Below are 23,754 nucleotides of genomic sequence, written 5' to 3'. Positions count from 1 at the left end.
CTGACAGTGGTCCATCTAGAGCAGGGGTCTCCAAACTTTTTGATCAGAGGACCACATCAAATAACTGGCATAGTGTTGAGGGCAGGAAAAAAACTTTAAATATAAAATTTAAATAAATAAATTAGAGATGGAGTGAATAAACAGATAATGAATAAATGAATAAATGAAATAAATAAATTAGATGAGTGAATAAATGAATGGATGGGCTCATTCATTCAACCTCTCTGGCCCTCAGAAAACCCTCCAGACACAATCAAAGCACAGTTCTGGTCATGTTCAGTTGAGTGGGCCAGAGGCTTTCAGGGGACAAGAGGTTGGCTGCGGGCCGGATTGAGGCTTGCCGCGGGGCTGCATCTGGCCCCTGGGCCGGGGTTTGGAGACCTCTGATCTAGAGCACTGAAATGATTAGAGTCCTCATGCCAGAGGCCTAATAGTCCATATTGGACAAGGCATCATTGGAGGAGGGAAGAGTGAAAGTGAAATGGGAGGGATGGAGTTGGAGACAGACAAGGTAAAGGTAGAAGGTTTCAGGGATGGCATTATGGAAGAGACAGGCAATGACCCCACTCAGAAATCCCTGCCTGCCTGAAATAAAGAGTGCATGACTATGTGGACTAGAGTCTTGCCTGACAAAAAAAGAAAAACAAGTATTTCCTGAATGGAATATCAGGGTCCACATGTAATTCTGTGCATGCAGAATCAAGAGACTTGTTGCCCAGGGGTGGGACACAGTCTCCGTCAATCTGAGATAAGCAAACCTTCAACCAAGGAAACCTTGTCCAGAGACAAGGGCTTTCTGCCCAGGGCCATAATGCAATAGTGCGTTTTCTTGCTCCTCTGCTTGCATTATCCCTGGCAGTGTAGATTTCTCAGAGTTGGCAATATTTCTAGGCCTCAGCAGCATCACTGAAATGAAACTGTTTGAAGGATATTTCAATCTTTCAAGCCGTCCCTGTGCATTCTCATCCATCGTTTGTTTTTTTAGCCACTTTTTTCATTTTAATCCTTTAGTGTCACTGCACAAAAGAGATCATTTGATTCCTTCCCTGATCAGCCCTTGCAGTGCCGACGGGTGCCTTTTGTCTAGAAATAGAATTTACATCTGGTGAAGGTTTATCTGTGGCTTCTCAGTCATTTGTGTTCTTCATTTCTATGGTTTTTCTCTTGCACTAGTTCAAAGTGGTCTGAACCCAGGATAGCTTCATGGTCATTGAAAGACTTGGAATCAAGAATTCTTTTCATTTTGTCTGCATGTATGTATGCATTTTTGGTATTACTGCCCAGGTCTTTTGGCCCACAGGGACCCCCAAGGCAGCTACCCAAGTTAAAAACACTGGAAGCATCCATTGGTATAAAATGCCTTTGCTGGGCTGTTATAGGGGTTGAGACAATAGGTTCTGTTACTCTAGACTTGCTTGATCTTCTCTGATTGCCAGTTTGTTCCAGGACTAAATCAAAGTGCTAGTTCTTACCTTTTAAAGTACTGAACGTGGCCATTTTGCTCACTTTTGTGGAATGATCTCCTTAGGGAGGCCTGCCTGGCCCTACCTTGGGTGCTTTTTGACTCCCAATGAAAAGATGCACTAGAGTCACTTTGGCATGGATTGAGTATGTTGTTTTGGTCTCTGCTGCTGTTGTAGTTTAGTTAGCTGCTGTTTGTTGTGCTGTTGATTTCACTATTATTTTTAGATTTTGTTGTTTTAATGTGATTGTCCCCAGGGGTAACAAACAAAATGTGATTGTTACCCCTGGGGGCTGGGGGATAAGAATAGGCCCTCAGTTTGGCTGTACTTGTCGTAAGAGGCAACTAAACAGCCACCGGGTAGATGGGACTCATCAGCCTGGAAAGGCAGCTCATCTGAGAGAAGGAAAACTCTGATCCCAAACCTCCGCTGCCTTGTGGCTACATCCAGTTATGGAAAAGGCTTCAGGAGTCAACCTCGAGGCAAAATCCAGAGCTGGAGTCCCTGAGGCAGTTCATGGCTGAACACAGTCACGTTCTGGCAACTCCTGTGACGCCGCTGGAACCAGCCGTATTGGCTTCTGCCTTTCCATTGGACCATTTCAGCGACATGGAGAGGGGGGATTTGCTGCATGGGAAACAGTCTATCCTCCATATCTACTTTACCCAGGCTTCGCGCACTGTAGGGGACACTCTGTTCCAGAACCACCACTTGGAGCGCGATACCATAGTCTTCCGAGACTGAAGGATGCCAACAATGTGATTGTATTTTATTTACAAGCAGCTCTGGATTTGGGGTTTTTTTTAGAAGGAGATAATCAGTTTTTTAAAAACAAATAAAAACATAAAGCAAGAACTATATACAATTAGTTACATCAATAAAACACTCCCTAAACCATAACCATATCCAGCAGTAGCTACTATCACCCTAGCCCAAAGGCTTGCATAAGTGATCATGAATTTGCCACCCATCAAAAAACCGAGGGTATTAGAACAGGTGGGTCTTCCAGCGAAGCAGATTCCCCCGTAGTGCTGCCATGGCTGAAGAGGTTGTGTTCCTCAGGCTGACCTTCCTTGCCTCTGAAGGGTTGAGCATATGGATAGGTCCCCATGGAATGAGGCGCTCCTTCAGGTGTCCTGGTCTCAGTTCATTTAGGTCTCAGTTCATTCATTTAGGGAATCTCAATAACACCAGATATTTTGCCTGAACCTGGAAAACAATGCAAATGGAATAGTATTGGGGAGTGTTGTACATTTATATCCTACGTGTATTCAAGGGCAATGCATTTTCCACCTGAAAGCTCCCCATGGATCCGTGATTTTCTGTCTTGGGGATTGGGAAAACAGTTTGGACTTCTTAAAAACTTCTTGTTCTTTTCTTGTCTGCAGCTACTTTAATGAGAATCAATATCCTGATGAGGCCAAGAGAGAAGAAATTGCAAATGCCTGTAATGCTGTGATTCAAAAGCCAGGTAAGAAGCAAGGCTGGGGGTTAGTTGAGTTTCCCCCATCTATTTATTTATTAAGAATATTTATATGCCACTTTTCAACAAGATGCAGTTCACAAAGTGGTTTACATAGCAAAAGAAATGATTCCCTGTCCCCAAAGGGGCCTGTAAAAAAAAAAAAAATCTGTTAAAAAAACAGATGTAAAAGAGACATCAGCAACATATCACTTTTTGGGTGCTACCTTCCAGACAGCAACAGGCCCTTCCTGTTTCAGGGAGAAGACTGAGCACCAGTATCTCGCCCAGTCCTTGCTGGAGGAGGCCAGGCTTCCCTAGTGTTCTTAAAAAGGAGTCAGCATTTAAGTTTTTAAAGCTCTTTTTCAAAAATGTTCTCCCTTGACTAGAGAAAGCGAAAGAGAGAACTTGCTCTTCTTTGAAAGTGTATCAGACAGCAAAATACCCTTGGAAAGCGCAATGTTTCTTGGACCATTTTAGGTGGTGCTGAATATTAGTGCAGTTCAATTTTCAGGGCTATGGAGGGAAGGAGAAATGTTTCTTGGAAAGCTCTGTAATTGAGAGAATTGAATTTGGCTACAAGCTGATGTCATTGAAATCCAGTCAGTCTATATGGATATCTGTGCTCAAGAGCTACAGAATCCTGCCTCCCTCCACACTTCCTACCCCCAACGCTATCTTCCTTGCTAGTGTGATGGCAGGAGATGGGGTGCTTCTCCAGAGAGGGTCTATGAAGAACCTATGGGAGTGTTGGGAGGGATTGAGTGGGTTACCTCTGAAATGCCATCCTAGTGACACCCTCACCCTTTCTTGGGTGCCCATGGTGGCCGCCAACACTCCTCCTCAGTGCTAGTGATGGTGTTGAGTGACTATGGGTCTTGGGCCCGCCTGTACCCATGGCTGATGCTGCTACTGGGTATTGGGATTGGCTAGGTGGGCCCCCCAGTGAGTTTGTGCACACAGCCAATGACCCATCTGACTCAGCTGTGAAGCCACCCCTTGTCTTGCTCCTGCCTTATTAAAAATAATGATGCTTCAGTTGTGTTGAACATGAAACTTGGGATTTTAGGGTGTGGACTCCAGATTTTGATCTTGTATGACAGACTTGCAACTGCATGAAAAGGATGCATTGGTCATTATACCTTGTTGTTGTTGTTGTTATTATTATTAACAGTATTTATATACCGCTTTTCAACGAAAAGTTCGCAAAGCGGTTTACAGAGAAAAATCAAATAATGTGTTGTGTGTATCCTTGCACTGTTCCCTTTATGGAATACTGGGGAAAGGCTAAGGCTTCTCCAAGTCTTAAAATCAAAGGCTGTTCTAGCTGTGGTGATTTCAGAGTTTGGAGACAGTATATTACTCCCTCTCAACTCTTGCCAGATTGAAACCTAGTTTTGCCCTGTTAAGAATTGAGCCAATCCCTGCCTGAATAATTCTACTCCTTCAACTGCATAGCCATCCTCTGAGTCCTATTTCTTGGGTGTACCAGCTGTGACAAGAACTGGCCTTCTCTCTCTTTCTCTCAAAAACAAAACTAAAACAAAAAAAATACCCCCAAGCTATAAAATATATTTTAAGACTGAAGCACAACATGAAATGACTCCCCCCCCCCCATACCCACTATCCTGGGTCATCTTGTAGATGGCAAAATGTGTGTTGAGATGAGCCATTTTTATTTTCTGCAGGAAAGAAGCTGTCAGACTTGGAGCGAGTTACCTCCCTCAAAGTGTACAACTGGTTTGCCAATCGAAGGAAGGAAATCAAGAGGCGAGCCAATATTGGTAATGTATCAGTCAGCCTTGAATGCTGCTCAGGAGAAATGGAATGTGATTGAGTTCTCTTAGCGGGAACATTGAGGGTCTTGATGGCATTTTTAAAGTGGAATCTCAAGGCTTAGCGGATCTTTTGCGTTCCTTTCTCTATGATTAAGCCTTTTGCACAAACACACACACCCCGCATTGAACTTCCAGTGTCACCAAAAAGTTGCATTCCTTTAAGGTATCTTTTTAATACCTGCACTAAGCCCCCTTCAGGCGGGGGGGGGGTTCAGATACTGACTCAAAAAATCCTGGGGTATTTGTGAAAGGTTCCTTGGGAGCTTATTGAGGGGTCCTCAATGCGATCAGCAGTGGTGGGCATGAACTTCTGCCACCTACAAGTTGCCTGCCATCTTCCCCTGCAATGTGGAGGTAAGTGGGGTGTGTTCAGAGTTAATGCTGAATATACCCAGTGCATTTAGGCCCAACTGGCCTGACTGGTGCTATCTTTGAACTTTCGGTGCATTTTCGAACATGCCTTGGGTCTACAAGTTATGGGGGTTCCACAGCAGACAGGTTGTGGAAAAGGGTTCCCAGAAGATAGAAACTTTTGAAAACCAGTGCCTTATGGGAAAAAACATATGGTCTCTTAAACCATTGAGAGAATAGGGGAGGACTGTTGCAGAAATGATTTGGACAAAGTGTGTTTGGTTGCAGTGAGCTGCTGCAGACCGGAGCTTGTCTTTGTCACTGCTGTATTTTAGGGTCCCCCATGTGTGTCTTGCAGTTTAGTTCTCCTTCCATCTCCTTTTTTCTCTCTACCATCCCACTGTTGTTAGTACTCACTCCAGCCATTATCGTCCTGCCCAAATAAACTGGATGTTGAGCAAGTGTCCTCCCCTTAATTGTCAGTCTGGGCACTTTGTACAAGCTGATCGCCATTATAAGCACTCACCCAGCACTTTGTAGCATTTTAAGATGTTAAAGAATAATAAGAGAACACAAATAATTTTAAAAAATCATTTTGTGCTTGTATACATAATCATGAATGTGCTCATCATTCCTATTATATACAAATTAGGTGACATAGTATATAAACTGGCTGTTGATCACATAACTTAATTTCATACCCTTTGATTTTTTTTTTCAAGAAAGAAAGATAAAAAAAAAATAAAAATCCACAGGATTGGGGTCCCCCCAAATGAATGTATTCTTCTTTCTTGAAATGTAATTCAGTATTTCAGCTTCATGTCAAGTCTCAAACATTCTTCAATCGCTGTTTCCTTTCCCCTGCCCCCCCCCGTAAAAGAACAACCCAGCCCTGCATAAAGGTGCTAATAACCTATAAATGAGCTCCTAAGTTCCTTCTCTGCCATTCCTCTCTTTATCTCCAAAAAACACCAGCCCATTTATTTTTGTAAAGCGACAGTCTGATAATGCCTTTATTAGGACCACCCCAAATGATCTGAAGTTGCAAACTTTTGAATTTGTCAGATTTGATGTTGAGCAGTGCAAAAAAAGGGGGGAGGGTGGGCAAGCTGTAGGGGTCTAGAAGTCTGAAATTCGTATCAGTCTAAAGATGGAGAGTAGAAGGAGTTCCATAGAATTAGTGTGATTTGGAGCACTAGGTGCTTGCTGCTGATTTCAGGATGCCCAGAGGGACATGGGAAAAAATGACTGTTATCCCATTAAAAAGAAAAAAAAATTAAAATCTCCATTAATAGTGGGAAGAAAATGAATACAGAACACCCCCCCCCCCTTTTCTTTTTGGTCATCATCAGAATAGAGCTTTGCGTTGCTCAGTGAAATGGATGGGCAGTAGATTCAAGATAGACAAGTGTTCATAAAACACATAATTCATATATGGAATTCACTGCCACCAAATGTGGACACTGGCTAAGATGACTTTAAAAGGAGATTGAACCAATTCACAGAGCAGGAGGAGGGTTAGCAGTGGTGATTAACCCTAGCAGTAAAAATGGAAGCTCCAGTTTTGAGGCAAGAAGCCTCCTGAATATTGGTTGCTGAGGGACAAACAGTGGAGAAAGGCTTTTGCCTTTCTGCTCTGCCAGTGAGTTTCACAGAAGCTTCTGGTTGACCACTTGTGGGAACAAGATGCTGGGCTAGAAGGCCTTTGGTCTGAACCAGTTGAGCTCTTCTCCTGTTCTTATGCTGGCTTGAGGAGTGGCAGCAGATGGTATCTAAGTGCAAGTACCAGCCAAAGCAGGAGAACTTGCATAACTCCACCAGCAAGCCAGGCAGTTGTTTGGGACGGCAGTATTTGTACATACACCAGTGATATAGCTGAGAGTTAGCTTGTAGTATGCTCCAGGATCTCTTACAATGCCACAGAGACTGTTTGGAGTCACCACATAGGGCTTGCATGCAGCTGCATGTGTTCAGAATTGCATACCAGCATCTTCCTGCTGCAAGGGATTCTGGGAGATGCAAAGTGAACTGTGTGCAGCTGCATAGAATGGCAGACTGTCTTGGACCATCTCTGAATCCTGGATCAGGCCTTGAAGTTAGCCCAGGCTATAGAGTCCTTGCAAAGATTTAATCTAAGAATATATTTTGTTTCTGCAAATTAAAAAAAAAAAGACCTGTATTTGTGCTCCTCCAACCAAATTAATTTTCCTTTTTTAACAGTGCAACAACATATACAAAAGGGGCTTGCACCATATTGAAATGAAGACGAAAATGGGACCCTCCCCCAGGGTGTGTCTTTATTGTAAGAACCAGCAAACTAAAAGCAGATGAAAATAATCCACAGATATACACAGGCATATGTACAGAGAGAAATTCTTTGAACAGTTTTACTGATCAAATCTATTATTCTGTTCCCTTCCTGACAAAGGCTCTAAGCCTGTTTTGGTAGGAAAGGCTGTGTATAAGTTGCAATTCCCCAGCTGTGCAGAAAAAGTGCAACATGCATGGCTATGAGCAGAATTCTTGTGAATTGCAGCTTTCACTTGAAAAATTTCTAGCCCTTGTGCCTGCAAAGACAGTACTGGCTGAAATCTCAAGAAGCCAGACACATGACTGAATAATTAGATGTCCAATTGTTACCATTGGTACAGGATTTCCTTGTCCTGCTTAAGTGCCTTGCCCTTTCTTGGGAGTAGACAAAACAGAATAAATTGTGGAAACCAAGACAGCATACACAATTTTGTCCAATTGGCCTGATTGTTTTGTATAATTCACAATGTGGAATTCATTCTTTCTTTAGGTGCAGAATTTGGAACATGTGGGTACAGAATTCTGACTTTTTTGGGGTTTGTTTTTTTAGCGTGGAGTACACACAGCTCTGGGTATTTTTTATTTCTGGTTCTTGCAAGAAATAACGTGCCCCATTTGGGAGGTTTCCCATTGTTCATCTTCATCCTTATTGGTAACCCTGCAGCAGATAATTCAGGGATCCATTTGCTTTTTTCGAAGAAGCAGCAATCCTGGAGAGTCATGGGATAGATGTACAAAGTCCTGGCGGCCACTCCAACAGTGACGACGTGGACGGGAATGACTATTCAGAACAGGTAAGTATAGGAGCTAAGCCAGGTGGCCCCAGACAGGAGTATCCTCCTGCAGGCCACAGGACCTTACTGGGTTGTGGGGGGAGTGGATGTGGGATGGCGGCGGCAGCTCTTGCACTCCTCGGCATCCTGAAAAAACTTAGATTTTGAAATGGGGGAAGGCGGAAAAATCACAGCTGCCCCCCTCCTTCCATTGGACCTGCCTTCACCCACATGGATTTATTGTCATACAACAGGACACTTGGCAAGTACGCAATGGGGAGGAGGAGGGACGATGTACAGAGGGAGGCAGAGAAGCAGAGAAGTTAGAAGAAGACAGGAGGATCTGCTCAAAACAAGCAAGTTAACACTCTGTTCGCACAAGTTTGGCAAATGCCAGGGCATGATTTAACTCTCTTCCAATGGCACCACCAACCATAGTAACCCTTGTCTGTTGATCCCATGTGCTCTTGTAACCAGAGCTGTGTGTATCCTACGAGAATCTTTTCTTTTTGAAACAAACCTTTTCTAGCCCACATTGGAATGGAGGGAGGGGGAAGCTTTCAAACTTGTGGATAGCATTCAGTAAAGACTTAGAAACCGGAGGGATGGCATGTACTGACAGGTGTGGTACGACCCTAGTCATTTTCTTCACTGGCAGTCCACGGAGCAACAGGGCACAGGTCTAATGATTGGCCTTCAAAGCTGTTGGCTGCCCCTTGTTCCCTTGATCCAACTCAATAATCCTGCTCTGTTAGCTTTCTGTCATTTTTCTGCAACTGCTCTCCTTTGCCTCCTGATTTCCATTGGCTCTGTAGACTTGATCTCCATTCTTCTTATGTCATCCACTCCTTCCACTGTTAACAAATTCTTCTGAAAACGTGCAACTTGGAAGTGAAATAATAAAGGAAGTAATCCAAAGCAAAGTAGACTGATTTCCTAAGTATTTCAAATGCACTCTGGGTGCTGAACTGGGAGTTTCCCTCCACAGTGACTTTTGAATCGCACTTTTCGCATGGAACACACAGCCCTGCTTATAGCACAGAAGTACAGGTGTTTGATTCTGATCTGGTGAATGCAAAGATGCATGCTTCTATTCCTCCCAGAATGATTGCATTTGTTGTAATGTAGTATTATGGCATCTTGATTAATAATAAGACAAGCCCACCCAGACTCTTTTGTTGTGGTGCACTATGGGTAGGCCATGACAGCTAATGTAGGCCTCAGGTTGCCTTGACTAGAATAAGCTTCTAAGCTATCCATGAAGGTGGATCTCTTTCATTGCTACTTCTGCTGTGACTCTCAAGGTGTGAAATAGTGCTTGGCTTTATTTACCATTGTAAATAATGTTCTGTCATTGTAAATAATGTTCTGTCATTGATTGGTAATTCTCTGCTTATTCTGCTAATTCAGAATTCTGACTACTCCCCTACCTACAGGCAGAGAGGGAGGGGGGAGGGGGGAGACAGACTAAAAAGCAAGCAAATATAGATGGAGGAGCCACTATCTGCCTTTCACCATCCTTCTTTTATTTTCCCTTATTCCTCAGATAGTTTCCCTGCTCTTGCCCTTCCCAGGTTCTAGTGAAAATTAGCATCTGAGAAGAGAGATAAAGGGCAATAAGCATGGAGGGTGGGGGAGGATTGGGTCTTTATTCTTCTGCATGTTTGTTTGTGATGCTCAGCTCAGGTTTTCACTGCCTCTTGTGAGAGCAACAGGTTGTGGGGCTGCTGTCACTTGGCAAACATTAGTGTGTAGGTTGTTAGAGCTTTTCTCAGGGGCTGACTATGCAACCCTCTGCATGTAGGTGAGGCATGATTGTGTACATTGATGGACAAAACTGTGGTGAACTTGGTAAAGAGGCCACTGGACTGCTTTACCCTGTGCCTGGCTCGTTGATTGTTCCTCATTGAGCTCATCACAAACCAACCACTGGTTTGCCATGTTTTGTCGTAACCCAATTGCCCCCCCCCTTTTCATTGTTCTGTGGTTGTCCTTCAGTATGATAGGAAAATCACTCTTGGGGGCTCTAATTAAGCAACTTGAGGCTTTGAGGGCCCCTTTGTATATGGCTGCCATGGCAAAAGTTCTTAAAATACATTTAAATGCAGAAGAGTTAGTAAGAGGTACGTATATAGAAATCAACACATTTTTAATAACATAAAAAAATTAACATGTGGTTGAATTTGATCTTGTTATGTTCTAGAACAGTGTTTCTCAACCAGTGGTACTTGAGATGGTGTCTGGTGGTACTCAAGCATCCCTGGGCACCTGCCGCTTGGCAGTGAGAGCAGGGACATGATGCAAAAACAGCGGTAGGAGGCTCAGCTCTGTTGGCAGAGTTCCAAAGCATGCTTGTCTGCACTAAAAAAAAAAACCCTCCCGTCCACCCTGAGCCCCTTACTGGTGTCGCTTCTGGCCTCCCAGTCCAGTACTAACCAGTGATGATGTCATTGCTGGTTACTTTTGGTACTGCTTTGAATAGGTGGACCATGCAAAGTGGTACAGTGGAGGACAAACCTTGAGAAACACTGTTCTAGAATAAAAACTAAGGCCATGTTTCAATAAATCTACCTACATGTTTCCTAAAGCAACTCTTTGAAAAATACGTGAGTTTTTTTGTCTCAAACCTTTTTGATCCAAGATAGAGAGCCTTTCTTCCATTTTGTAGCTGCACAAATCTTAGTCACAGAGAGTAGCTTTAGTAATAGTTTCAGATGAATCATTGCAACTCCTTTTCTTGGAATAGCTATTCTGTTCTTTGTGGAGTAGAATGACAAGATCTTCCAGGGGTCCTGAGATTCCATCCTGCCATGTTCTGGACATAATTAATGGGCCAAGGGGATTTTTTGATTTTGTTTTACATTTTTGTTCTCTGCCCTGAGCTTTTCCAACAAAGTGTTGTAGAAATCTGAATTCAGATAATGGCTAATTCACAGTGAGCTCAGTTGTTTCCCCATATAGGCATCCCCACTTATCCACAGGGAACACTTTACTACTCCCCCCCCCCCATGGATACTGAAACTGCAGATAAAAGTGAATCCCATATTTACTGTCACCAAGAGTTGGACACAACTGAATGGATAAAACTACTTAAGGATAAACTACTTACTGTGGTGCCGAGTGTAGTTTTTCATGTCTCTTCTTTGCAGGGCTCTTTGTTTTCAGCTCTTCCAGTTACAGAACACTAGAGGAAGAATGTAAGAAGTTGTCAGCCAGAACACAAGAGCTGGGAGAGAGCCAGAATGCTAATGCTTCCTGTTAGCATTCTTTTAATCTCTAGTAGTAAAATTCTAGTATTCTTTTAATCTCTAGTGTTCCTCCTCTAGTGTTCTTTAACCAGAAGGGCTGCAAATGAAGAGTGAGGCAAAGAATGACAGACAAGTAATGAGTATGGCGGTGGAGAACCATGGATAAGCGAAACCACAGATACGGGATCTGCAGATATGGGGAACGCCTGTATTTGTGAATTTGCTTTAGGTTAAATGGAGATAAATGGAGGGAAAATTATGAGCATATGTATGTTTTTTAAAAGACCTCTTCTACAGTTGGAAACATTTGGAGGGCTATCCTTTGTCCAGCTGTGTAAAACATAAATCATTCTTTCTAGATTTCTCCATCCCGGATCCATTTTGGTTTTTAATGTGAAAGAGAATCAAGCAAATGCCAGTGCCCTAGCCACATACTCAGGTCGGACTCATTGATTGTTGCCATCCCCTCTGAGCTTGTCTGATGCAGTGTGCTTCTTGTTTGACTAAGGAACAGCTCTTCATTTGGTTGTATGCAGTCCAGAATAAAATAACAGTTGACACCTTGCAAAAAAGGAATTGGACCTTTTGCAGGACTGTTTTTCAGACAGGTTCAGTATAACTACCCTCCACGCCAGAGCTCTTCAAACTGGGGCGTCACAATGCCCCAGCCTGAGGGCCCTCGCCTCTGCCCCCTTAAGGGGTGGGGGCAGGTGAAAGGCAGCGACGCGATCTCCAGGATTGCTAAGGGGGACTGCAGGGACTGGGATGTACTCAGTCTGTTGGGTGTGGGGAGCCCTGCGTGAGCTGGTTTGAAGTGAAAGTAGAGCAATCACGCTCCACTTCCGCAAAACTGGAACTGGAGTGCGATTGCGCTACTTTCACTTTTGGAATGTTGGGGATCCCTGCAGACACTCACGCAGGGCTCCCCGCACACCTGGGAGGCTGCTGCAGGGACTGGTGAGTACATCCCAGTCCCTGCAGCAGCCCCCCTTAGCGACGCAATCCTGGGGATCGTGTCACTGCCTCCCTCCCCCCGCCCCTGCTTCCTCCCTCTCCTCCCTTGCTAGGACTTACTGCAGTCTTCAAACTCCCTGAGAGTTTGAAAACCACAGCCCCACGTTCAACAATATCTTTTGCCCAGATTATCTGCTTCATTCCCCACCTGGAATGGAACTGAAGCATTTAATTAATCATTTAATTAAGATTGATGAATGTTATGCCCCTGGATGTCTTAGGTTTGGGATGTTAGCAACAAATAATTAGAAAATAAACTCCCAGCACAATCCTATGCATGTCTGTTCAGAAGTAAGTCCCATTATGTTCAGTGGGGCTTACTCCCAGGAAAGCCTGTGTAGGGTTACAGCCTAAGAAAGTGGGTACAATGTGTGCATGCAGGCAGACACACTCTTCTGCTGACATAGCTGTATATCCCACTGAAGTGACAATGCTTGACATCACTCTCAGGCTCCTCTTTGGTAATCTCTCCCCCTCTAGTGCCAGGTGTTCTCTCTTTCCCACCTTTGCTCCTAGCTACAGGCTACCGTAGCTTCTGAACCGTGTTTGTATACAAGTTTATGTATACGTTCCTACCACAGGACAGGGTCCTACAAATGTTGCTGCTCTGAGCTTGTACGCATTCACAGATCCCAGCCGCCAGTCCCCTGCACAAAGCCTTAGCAAACCCAACAACAGGACCAGTAGTTGCTACAAGCTGAGATGCTAAACCAGGCGGTTTCCCAGCACCTTCCAGATGCTTCGTGCCACTCTCAGCGTGGCTTTGCAATAAATGTATTTTTAAAAATCCAGATTCCTTGATGGTGCCAGGCAAATCCTGTGTCTCTGTCTGTAAATTGTGGAGACAGGCAGATTTTGCTTACTCTGCTTGTTTCAGCCTGCTTGTGTAATATTGGGTTTCTGCTTGCAGAATTTGGCTTTTCTTAATGTAGGATTTGGATTGGAAAGAGCAGAGCAACATTCCCAGAAGGGTGCATGTGGGTTTGGTTGTGGTTTATGCCTGTGTCGTCACACTGGAAATGAGGGCAGTTCTACCCTGTTTTTCTTGTCTCATCTTTGTCTCTTTAGAACAGGGGTCTCCAAACTTTTCAGCACGTGGGCTGCATCTCTTATCTGACACAGTGTTGAGGGCCAGAAAATAAATATGTGGAGAACAAATGTGTTGAGAGTTTGAAGTGGAAGGAGGAGGGGCGCCGGGGGCAAAATTGACTTGCTCAGGAAGAGGGGAGAATGGATTATGAAAAAGCATCAAGCAACCTATGACGCAAATTTAATAAATAAAACGTTTGGTTTCATTTTCTGCTCTGTATGTGTTTACAAAGACATTTAATTTATATTTTTATTTATATTCCAGGTCTCCCAGCATTGTACGTATCTCATTCAGCCACTAGAGATGTTTCTCAATGTTTGTCCTCCATTGTACCACTTCACATGGTCCACCTATTCAAAGTACCACTGGAAATAACTGGCGATGACATCATCACCAGTTACTAATGGGTAGGAGGCCAGATGTGACACGACAAACACCAGTAAGAGGCTCAAGGTGGCCAGGAGGGCATTTTCAAGAGTGGAAAAGCATACTTTAGAGCTTTGCCCGCCTAGTCAAGCCTCCTACTGCTCTTTTTTATGTCACATTCCTCCTGGGCGGCAGGGGTCCAGGGTCTCGCGAGTACCACCAGATACCACTTCAAAAACCACTGGTGGTACCCATACCACTGGTTGAAGAACACTGATGTAATGCAATGGAATGGAAGAATTCCATTGAATAAAGTCAAAGGAGCAATCCAGTGGCCAGAAAGGCAGTATATAAATACTATTATTATTATTATTATTATTATTATTATTATTATTATTATTATTATTATTACATTGCATTACGTTAAGTACCTCTGATGGCTGAATGAGGAATATACCTGGAAATGCAGCTTTTGGGCTATTTTTAGCCCTGGGAGACTGGGGAATCATGGGCCAGATAAAAACCTTCCAAGGGTCGGATGTGGCCCACAGGTCAGTGTTTGGAGATCCCTGCTTTAGAAGATCACTGTTTTTCTGCACCTTCCCTGCTCCCCATTTTTCCTCTAACCAATGCCTAATCAGCATGTGATATCAGTTTTTAAAAGTCAGGCATTTTGTAGTCTCTACCTGTTGAATGAGAATGTTGGTTGCTGCCTCTTGACTAATTACTTGAGCCTGTTTTGTTTTGAAAATTCTGTTGGAATATGTATTAATGATGTTAATGGCACTTTCCTTCTCTCTTCCCTGCTCCCCTCTCCGCCCTTCATTTCTTTCTTTCTCCCTGTCCGTTTACGCAGGATGATAGCACTAGCCATAGCGACCACCAAGACCCAATCTCACTAGCTGTGGAGATGGCGGCGGTAAACCACACCATCCTAGCACTGGCCCGGCAAGGAACCAATGAGATCAAAACAGAGGCCCTGGATGACGACTGATGACACGCCAGAGGGGGAGGGGCTCCGGACCGAGAAAGTAACTTAGTTTTAGACGTAGCACCTTAGCAGCCTTCTCCCGGTCCCCTAATATGTGTTCTCCTTACAGTATAACTTTGCAGTCTCTTGTACGTCAAGTTAGCCGTTTAGGGTCTTGTCCTGTGAAGATGGCATGGTGCCCTCTGACTCCGCGTATAAACTCTCAGTATTATCTCCCAGTCAAATAGTTAACCAAACCGACCAACTGACCTCCCTCTCCCAGCACAGCACCCCCCCCCCCACGGCTAGATGAAACCTCTGCTGCTTTGTCTAAGCATTCCATGAATGTGCTTCCAGGTGTCGTAGACAGCTCTGATTCCAAGCCTTAGGCTCAATCTGTTCTTTAAACAACAAAATCTCTTGGATCATCTTTCAGACCTCCTGTGCTAATCCTTTCTCTGTATCAAGACTGAAAGAAGACAAGTGGAAGCTGCCTGGTTCCAAGGATGGTGGCTTCCATATTGGGAGGACTGGTCGTGAATAGGGAGATGACGAATCGTAGCTGCAGGGCAACCACTGGTTTCCAGGGGCCAAGATGTTGTTCCTCTTGGGGCCACACAGTGACATGCTCTGTTCTCTTTCTCTTTGCAGTTGGTGCCGTAGTCCAACGTTCAAGGTGGTCAGGAATAAGGGGGAGCACCCACCGGCACATTTGGGTTGGTGTTCATTGCTCAGATAATAGGAATTGCCCTCCTCTTTTTCTTGCAAGCTATGTAGTGTGAGATCTGCTGATTTTAAAAAAGAAATAAATCACTGTTACCTGTGTGAGCTCCAAGTTCCCATCCACAAAAGAGGCTGTCTTCTTTTTCTCTGTGGACCCAATCCTCTCCAACTTTCCAGCGTTGATACAGCCACAGTGCAGCCCCGAGATAAGGGAACAAATGGTCCCTTATCTTGAGGAAGCCTCTGTGACTACCCCACCACCACCGGATGTAGCATGCACTCCACTGGCATGGCTGCATCAGTGCTGGGAAGTTGGGTAGGATTGGGCCCTGAGTTCATCACTGCTCTGGCTTTCCCACCTTCCAATGAGCATCCATGGGGTGGGGGAAGCCAGAAGGAGTAATTCTTCATCTCTACAATGGGGTGTGATCAGATCATTTAGTTGATCCCAATGCAGAAATGCAGCAGAGTGAGCCATCCTCAGGGGATCAATGTCTAGAACAGGGACTCCTGCGGAAATTCATGGCTGAGCTTCTCTGAGCTTCTTTAGTCTTTCACACTCTCTAGTTTCTGTTGGTGCTTGCTAATGGCTGCTGTCGGCATTAAGCAAACAGATGCAAGCGCCAGTCATGGAGTTGGCATATTGTTCACCTGGGCCCTCACTGTACCTTTCTGGTATCAGTGTTAGGGTGGGCCTCCAGGTGGAATTCAGTCTTAGCTATTGGAAGTTTGGGAACCTCTACTGTTGTGACCTGCTTCCTCTCCTCCCTCCACCAGAAATACAGAAGTGTTCTCCCAGCAAGCCCCCTTAAAGAGTGGCTCTTAATGTGTGTGTGAGCTCCAGTCCACTAGAGGGTGTGCAGAACAGCTGTATGTATTTGTGTGATCAGATCCCCTTGGAGTAACTGGGTAGGCCCTCTAAGACATCAGGCTATTATCTCTCTCTCTCTCTCTCTCTCCAAGTAGCAGTTGCATTTGTTTTCCTTTGTTCTGTTCCTGTTCAGGTGCCAGAAAGCATACTGGCCTGGGCAGGTTAACTAATAATTGGAAGCCATACTTAAATACTGGATGCTACCGTGGGACAGGGATTTGGCAGCAGTGGTTCAGTTGCTGTTCCCTTGCTTCCACTGTGGAAGCCTGTTTTCATTTTCCTCTGCTAGTATTTGTGGTTCTTCACATCTGTTATGAGGTTGGATTTGGACAAGGTGGGCTATCCAGGCGGAGTGGCACTGGGTGATAAAAATGGACTGTATGTGAGAAGGATTGACCTTTGACACAGCAAAAACAAACTGAGGCTTTCCTTCCTTTGATCAAATGTAGCACTTTTGGTTACTTTTTTTTTCTTAAATAAATAAATATATATATTTGTATTTGATAATTTTTTTTAAATGTGTTATTGGAGGTAAATCCAAAATCAAGCACTGTAAATGCATGTTACAGAGCCATCCTGATCTGTTTGGGGCATGATTCTTTGGGAACACCTCCTGGGAAAAGGCAGGGGACTTCTTCTGCACAAGCTCTGTTGCAATCAGTGGACTGGATGCACGAGCAGTGCCGTTGGGCTGAAGAAGTTTCAGGCAGGCTGTCCCTGGCGTATGAGCTTGCTCTTAGTTGTGCTCTTGTTCATGTCAGTGGAATTTGTACAGAAGGTGTTTCCATTGGGTTGTGCCCCTCAACACTGAGTATCTGCCGTGAACTGCATGTACACCCATAAATGACATCTGTTGCACTCAACAAACTACATCCAAGATGCCCCCTGCAATATCTTTTGCCAGGAGCCTCACTGCCCATGGAAGTGCAGATGTGGCCTAGTTGATATTTACCTTGCCTTACTTCCTTCTTTGAAATGTCTTCATACCCATGTAGAAAGAGGAGCAATGGCTTGTAATCCTTTCAGTGCTGAAATGGGCTCTCCATGTGCCCATCCTGGCTTCAGATGGTTCTGTCATCCCAAAGTGCTTCATCTGCTGCCATTTTCTCTTCATGTTCCAACATGCCCACTGAGCACTCTGAGAGGTTCTGCTCTTAAAAGTCAGCGGCTCAGCAAATACTTTCCCCAGGTGGTCTAGCTATAGTTCTAACCATCCCCTGCTAGGGTGCCATTGCACTGCACAACATACAGTTGTGGTCTTGTTTCTTTGAGTGGATAGGACTAAGAACTTGATCCTCTGAAAAGTGACCAATATAAATGCACCTTCAGACAGTTGGCAGGGTGTGATGGAGCACCACATAAAAAGCTGCCCTGCACGGTGAGCGGACAGTTGATCCATCTAGCTCAGCATTATCTACACTGACTAGCAGCAGCTCTCCAGGGTTTCAGACAGGGGTCTTTTCCAAGCCTACTTGGAGATGCCAGAACCTGAGACCATCTGTATTCAAAGCAGGTGTTCTACAATTGAGCTATGGCCCCCACCCCACCTTTTGGAAGACATGCAATCTGTATCACTTCTGATGAGTACAGATGAACAGTTGAGGTAGTGATGTTGTGATGCAGTTCATGACTGCTTTATCCCACATTTTGGTGGAAATGTGGGGTAGCAGCGAGCTACAATTGCATCTTTGAGATAAGTGTTCATACAAATGGTGTCTCTTGCATTCACCTGTAGTGATGACTTCAGGATCTCAACTGATCATCTGGCTGTGACTTTTATTATCTCCATTTCTGGCTTGTAACGGTGTATGTTGTACCGCATCTTTTCTGTCAGATTTATTGACCAAAACATATGTAATTTTTCTCCACTGTTGATCACTGAAGCAGAAAGCAACTATTGTCACCTTCTGTCTTCTGACATCTTCTGTCTGATTCGTCTGTCCGGAGCAGGCAAACCCATGCGGAGCTTCGGCCTTAGACTCAGGGATGGGTGAAATTGTTTTGGTGACTGCAGAGAGAATGTCTCATTGTGATGTGCATCTGCATTTATATATTTTTCAGCCAAAGGACAAAGAGGTGGGAATTTGGATGTGCAGATGTAGGGGAATAACCCAGCAAAACTGTAGCGGTTCAGTGGAATTTTACCTCCTCCTTGGTCCAGCCATCACACAGTGAGCTGATTAGCAAACAGTCACGATTTATGAGTGCAAGGCCATTTGATGCATCAGTGGCCGCTTTACACTGGGCCTGTCACTGCTATTCTTTTGGCCTCTGTTTTTCTTTGGAGTGGTTCCGGTAATGCTTTGGCAGCCAACTTGAGCAATATGGCAACAAGAAAAGCTCTTAACACAAGCGGTGTCACGGGCAGAGCTATTTACTCCCACAAATTTCCCCATCCCTTATGTGAACTGGTTTCCAGCTTATGAAAGAAGAGCTCAGGTCTTGTGGAACTTTGTGGCTCTGACATCACACCGCTCTTGTGTGCTGTTTCACCCAGAGTCAGTTGCCAATGTGATGTCAGAACCAGCTTGAACTCAGAGCTGCTCAGGAAGTGGCATCTTCAAAACTTCTTTGCTCCAGAGCACCAAGGGCATCTGATACCAGTGACAAAACCTGGGCTTGGCTGGCAAGAGTGTGATGGGTTTGAAGCAGCTTCCCGTTAAACAGCTGGGCACCATCCAGAACAAATGAAAATCAATGGGATCTTGAACACACATTGGAAGGCCTATTGATTTCAAGGCAAATTTAGAGTCCTTCGGATTGTGTCCATAGGATCCACAGCAAGCTATGGACAGATTCCCACTGCAGTGCACTCATTGCATTGCGGAGGCAATAGGACGGCTCTACACATTCAATGCAGTTGTCCACTCAGTGGCTTGCCCCAGTCCCTTATTCTCAACCATTCTCAGCATATTGTTCCGTCTCCTAATGGGGATTTTTCCATTAGAAGGCGATATTTGTTAGTTGAAGATGATAGTCAGCCACTACCCCACCAAAGTACAAGATAAGGTAGAACTGAAGCATGGCTTTCTGACACAGCCTACCTGTTCCCACCATGTCCTTATCCTCTCATTAGTCTCAGATAGGTGCCTGTCCTGCAGTTTCTGGAGAAGACCGGTTGCTGTGGGTTGGCTTCCATGCGTCTTCTCCAGAAGAGCACTGTCCCCAAGCTTCCCTGCCCCCACTGACTGTTCAGAATGCTGGTGGATGGGATTCCCTCCATCCCTCCTCTGGATTCCAAGCAAACAGAGCAGAAGGCCTGTTCTTGGGGGAGGGGGGAAGGATGCCTGTGGTGAGCCGTTCCTGCTACAGTACGCCATCACTGCAGCTGTGACAGAATATACAGTACAATGCAGCAAGCTCACTTAACTTGGATCAATGACCCACGAAGCTCTTCTGTCACCCCATAGTACTTGCTGCCAGGGTGGTGAAAGAGCAGTAAAAGGGCAGCTTGATGATGAATGAACTGGTGACTAATCTGTGATGGAGGTTGTGAATTGGGGTCCAGAAGTGGGCAATCAGATTGTGGCCTTGTGTTTTGCGGCAGGTGGAGCTGAAAGACAGGAGGCTCTCAGCAGACCGTGGGCATCCTTGAGCTGATTTCTTCCCCATTTCTTTCTAGATTACCTTTTCAGTCTGTATCTCCAGCAAGAGTTTGTTTTTTTTTTAAATACAAATCTGTTGTTCTGTATGGGCAATGGGATATTTGACCTCTTACCCTGACCAGTTTATTGGGTATCTGACACAGTTAACCATCAAAGGGGTTGTTGAGGTTTTTTGAAAGCTAAATGTTATTGGAAGGTCTTTGTTAACTCATGAGCTAGAAGTATAATGAGTGAATCATGCCAGACTGTTTGATCTGAAGACCCTTCAACCACGTACCGAGTCTAAGCTTGTGGGTCTGCATTATTCAGATTAATCTGTGGTAAGTTACCCAGTGAACTGTTTTGCCTCCCAGGGAGAGGTTGGACCACATCCCCTTTCAGTACCTCCTAATGTGATTCCATGAAATGTGGTACTGCCTTTGCTGTAGAATTGGGATAGAGGATGAAATCGGCCATCTTGGTTACTCTTAATTGTTGGTTTATTCCTCCCTTAGTACTGAGTTTGGAAGTAGAGTTTTGCTTTGTCAGAAAGACTGTAAATGGGATGGTGTTTGGATCTGAGGTACTGGTCTTCCAGTCTCCTGGAGCGAGTAAATAAAGAACTATATCCCATTATTTTTGAAAATAATTCACATTGATGTGTATCCTGCACCTCCTTTCTAATGTGCATTATAAATACAATCTTCCTTTTCACTCAGCCTTGCCTTTTGCTAGAGAGGTCCAAGTGTGTTGGAAGATAATACACAAATATGACATTTCTTCCCAGGTGTAACTTCTGTGTTCATGTTTAGAAAAGGGCTTCCTAGTAAAATAGATTTCTTTGCACTCTCTACTACTTACTGTTCTTTTCAGTTATTGGTATTGGAAAGACTTTTTGGCAATAAATGTTGCTTTGTGTGTGCATGTCCTGTTGGTGTCTGCGATGTGGATAGATTTTGCCTTGATAAAATGCAGCGTGATTTGCAGCTTCCATCAATACTGTCAATTTTCTTCCAATGCTGTTCAGACTCTGGGTTGATGTATTTCCTCATTCTGCTGTTTTGGCTGGAGTCACACAGAGACTGACTTCTTGCTTGATAGTTCAACAAATCTGATGTTTCTTAGTGTTGTTGAAAGGCAGGCTGATGCACCAATAAAAATGAATCCAGGGCTGTGCATCCCCTGAAGCAAAAATTTGAAATTTTTTTAAGTGGAATTTTGGCCAGGGCATATATTGACAGGTGGCAAAGAAGTCCATGGAGATCAGGCTTTCCTGGCTCATGAAGTCAAGAGGGCAAGGAGAAGCATGGGAAATGTGTAGGGTACCAAAAAACTATAGAGTGACTCCTGGAAACCTCTCCGTACTTTTCCCTGTCTCTGAATTTTCACCAGATTCTGGCCAGTCCAAATGCCCAGGTGTGCTTTTATGCGATCAGGTGTGATCACTGCCTACCACATTCCATCAGTGGAAGGATTAGGTCTTAAGAAATGAGTTTATGTTTCTACCACCAACATCAAAATGGGTAGGATAGCTTTTGCATGTGGGAGCTGAACCAGCACTAGGTTGGGGCAGTTGTCTGACTGTTGGGTCCCCATCCAGCGAAACTGAGTCATGAGTAAGCCCCACTGAAGCTAGGGGGAGCGGGTTAAATGTGACTGACTTCAGTCTTATTGCTTCTGGTGGGACTTAGTTTGGGGTACCTTTAGGTTGATTGAAATTGGCTGTTCCTTTTTTTGAAAATGATTTTAGCAAAAGAGTGTGGAATATTTACTCAGGTTTGTAAACCACTGATAGCCATTTTGAAAAGTAGGAGCCCCTCCCTCACCCTCCTTGGTTTCTCATGTTGCTGGATTTGCCTCATCTAGATAGTCCACCTTGCCCTCCCCTAGCCTGCAAAGTGAGGATTATTGTCCTCACTTTCCTCCAGCTTCCATAAAGTGGAGATTTTTGGAGAAAAGAAGGTGGGATGCAGGCCAATCAAATCCTGGCCTAGCTTGGCTGGCTCAGTAATAACTCAGATATGTGACCTGGAGGAGAACGTCCAGTTGTGGAATTGGTTTTTGCATCCAGACTTGGAGTTTTCACGTCCAGGATTGGGACGTGAATTCAATGGTGAATTTAAGAGAAGGTGAAGACCTGCAGGGCAACATTCTTACCTGTGGCTCTGGGTTTTCCTATCTAGGCTTTAGTTCTTCAAGCAGACAGAATAATGATAGGCTGACATGTGAGCTTAGTTGGGAGGATGCTTGGAAGGAGGAGGATGGCTCAGGGCTTGGCTGCTTTTTATGTATGTAAGGCGGAGCCCTGAAGTCACAGTAATGCTCTCTGCCTGGGCAGACTTGCAGATTTGTCCTGAGGAGTTGCAGTGAGGAAAAGTTGAGAGCTGGTTGAACGGATGCACAGGAATGAAAACAGGGCTCTTTCACGCAAGCTGGGTGTCCCCTCTTTATGCTGCTAGTTCCAAAGAGTGTTTCGATATCATCGCAGTTAAATCTGTGAGATCCAGAACAGCTCCCCCACCATCACTCATTAACTTCTTTGTGGGCTAGTACCAGCTACTCAGGATCTGAAACACTGGATCCTTTTTTGCTTATGAAAGAAAATGGAGCCAAGCAGTGGCATCACTAGGATTGGTATTGCCCAGTGCAGAGGGGAGGGAGCGACGGAGGGTGGTGATGGCCAGAATAGACTTGGAACCTTGGTCTACTGGGCTGCCCAATGTGATGCCCAGGTCTGCCTGCCCAGTAGACCTGGCCTCCTGGTCTTTCACTCCATCTTTCACTCTCCTACCATGTTGTCACCCCCCCAGATGGTATCACCCAGTGCAGTCTACACCCCCTAGTAATGCCACTGGACGCAAGCTTTTCTGAGAAAGTCCCATGGAGATAAAGCTGGTTTTCTGAATCTATTTGCATTTTTAATTTTTTAAACTAAATTTTATGAATTATTTGGGTTGGTTTCTGCTGTGTGTGGAAAGTAATATTTCTCCAGTGTCCAAGTCACCTGTTTAGTATCCAAGAACAATCTGAAGTGAAGTAATAGAGCTTCCACAGCTGCGCTTGCCTAGGACTGAGGGACTGGAGCAGGTGCCCACACGTTCTGGCTGGCTTGGTAGCCACTTGTTTTTTCTATAGCCAACTGTGTTGTACAATCTGACCAAGATACTGCAGCAATATCATTTGCATTTTCGAGACAGGTATCAGATTGATTAAAGTTATGCACGAATAACTTAGGCTGTGTTTAGATTAACAAAGTCATGAAATTATTATTTTTTAAATCTTTAAATCTGCTATTCCTTTCATTCATGGTCCTTACCATGTTTTCTCTTCTAATTGTTAAGATTGATCTCCCGCTTCCCAATATATTATACAATTTTACTGAAAGGCTCAAATATTATACAACAGGAGTGCTCGATGCCTTACCTTCGCCATTCACTTCGTCGTCCACTGTGGTTCTCAGGCTCACCCTAACTAGGAAGCTGCAGGGTAATACGACCCTGCAAGCTGTTTCTGGGTTGCAAGCCATATTGCCCTGCAGCTTCCTGGTTGTGGTGGGTCCGTGACCCACCCAAAATTGGGTCACGACCCACAGTTTAAGAAATACTGCTATACAAGCATGAATGTTGGCTAGTAAGTTGCCCAATTTTTATTCCCTAAAATTCCACAAAATTTTACCACAAAAGTGAAGAAA

At 44.5% G+C, this 23,754-nt stretch overlaps 1 protein-coding gene across 7 annotated transcripts in view; it reads left to right on the top strand.

The window, feature by feature from the left end:
* Nucleotides 1-23,511, top strand: part of HMBOX1 (homeobox containing 1) — a 109,230-nt gene extending 85,719 nt beyond the window's left edge. For 2 of the 7 annotated variants that reach the window (XM_066626497.1, XM_066626504.1), the window contains exons 7-11: nucleotides 2,852-2,934; nucleotides 4,614-4,709; nucleotides 8,124-8,218; nucleotides 8,452-8,553; nucleotides 14,772-23,511. In XM_066626497.1, coding sequence (XP_066482594.1) covers nucleotides 2,852-2,934; nucleotides 4,614-4,709; nucleotides 8,124-8,218; nucleotides 8,452-8,553; nucleotides 14,772-14,909 — 514 coding nt within the window. In that variant the 3' untranslated portion in view covers nucleotides 14,910-23,511. The remainder of the gene's footprint in view (nucleotides 1-2,851; nucleotides 2,935-4,613; nucleotides 4,710-8,123; nucleotides 8,219-8,451; nucleotides 8,554-14,771) is intronic. The other 5 variants (XM_066626522.1, XM_066626515.1, XM_066626549.1 and 2 more) reach the window with 5 other exon arrangements.
* The last annotated feature ends 243 nt before the right edge of the window (nucleotides 23,512-23,754 follow it).

This window comes from Tiliqua scincoides, chromosome 1, assembly GCF_035046505.1.
Source record: "Tiliqua scincoides isolate rTilSci1 chromosome 1, rTilSci1.hap2, whole genome shotgun sequence".
Taxonomy (NCBI): Eukaryota; Metazoa; Chordata; class Lepidosauria; order Squamata; family Scincidae; genus Tiliqua; species Tiliqua scincoides.
Note: the sequence above shows the minus strand (reverse complement) of the source record. Positions and strands in the feature narration are given on the sequence as shown.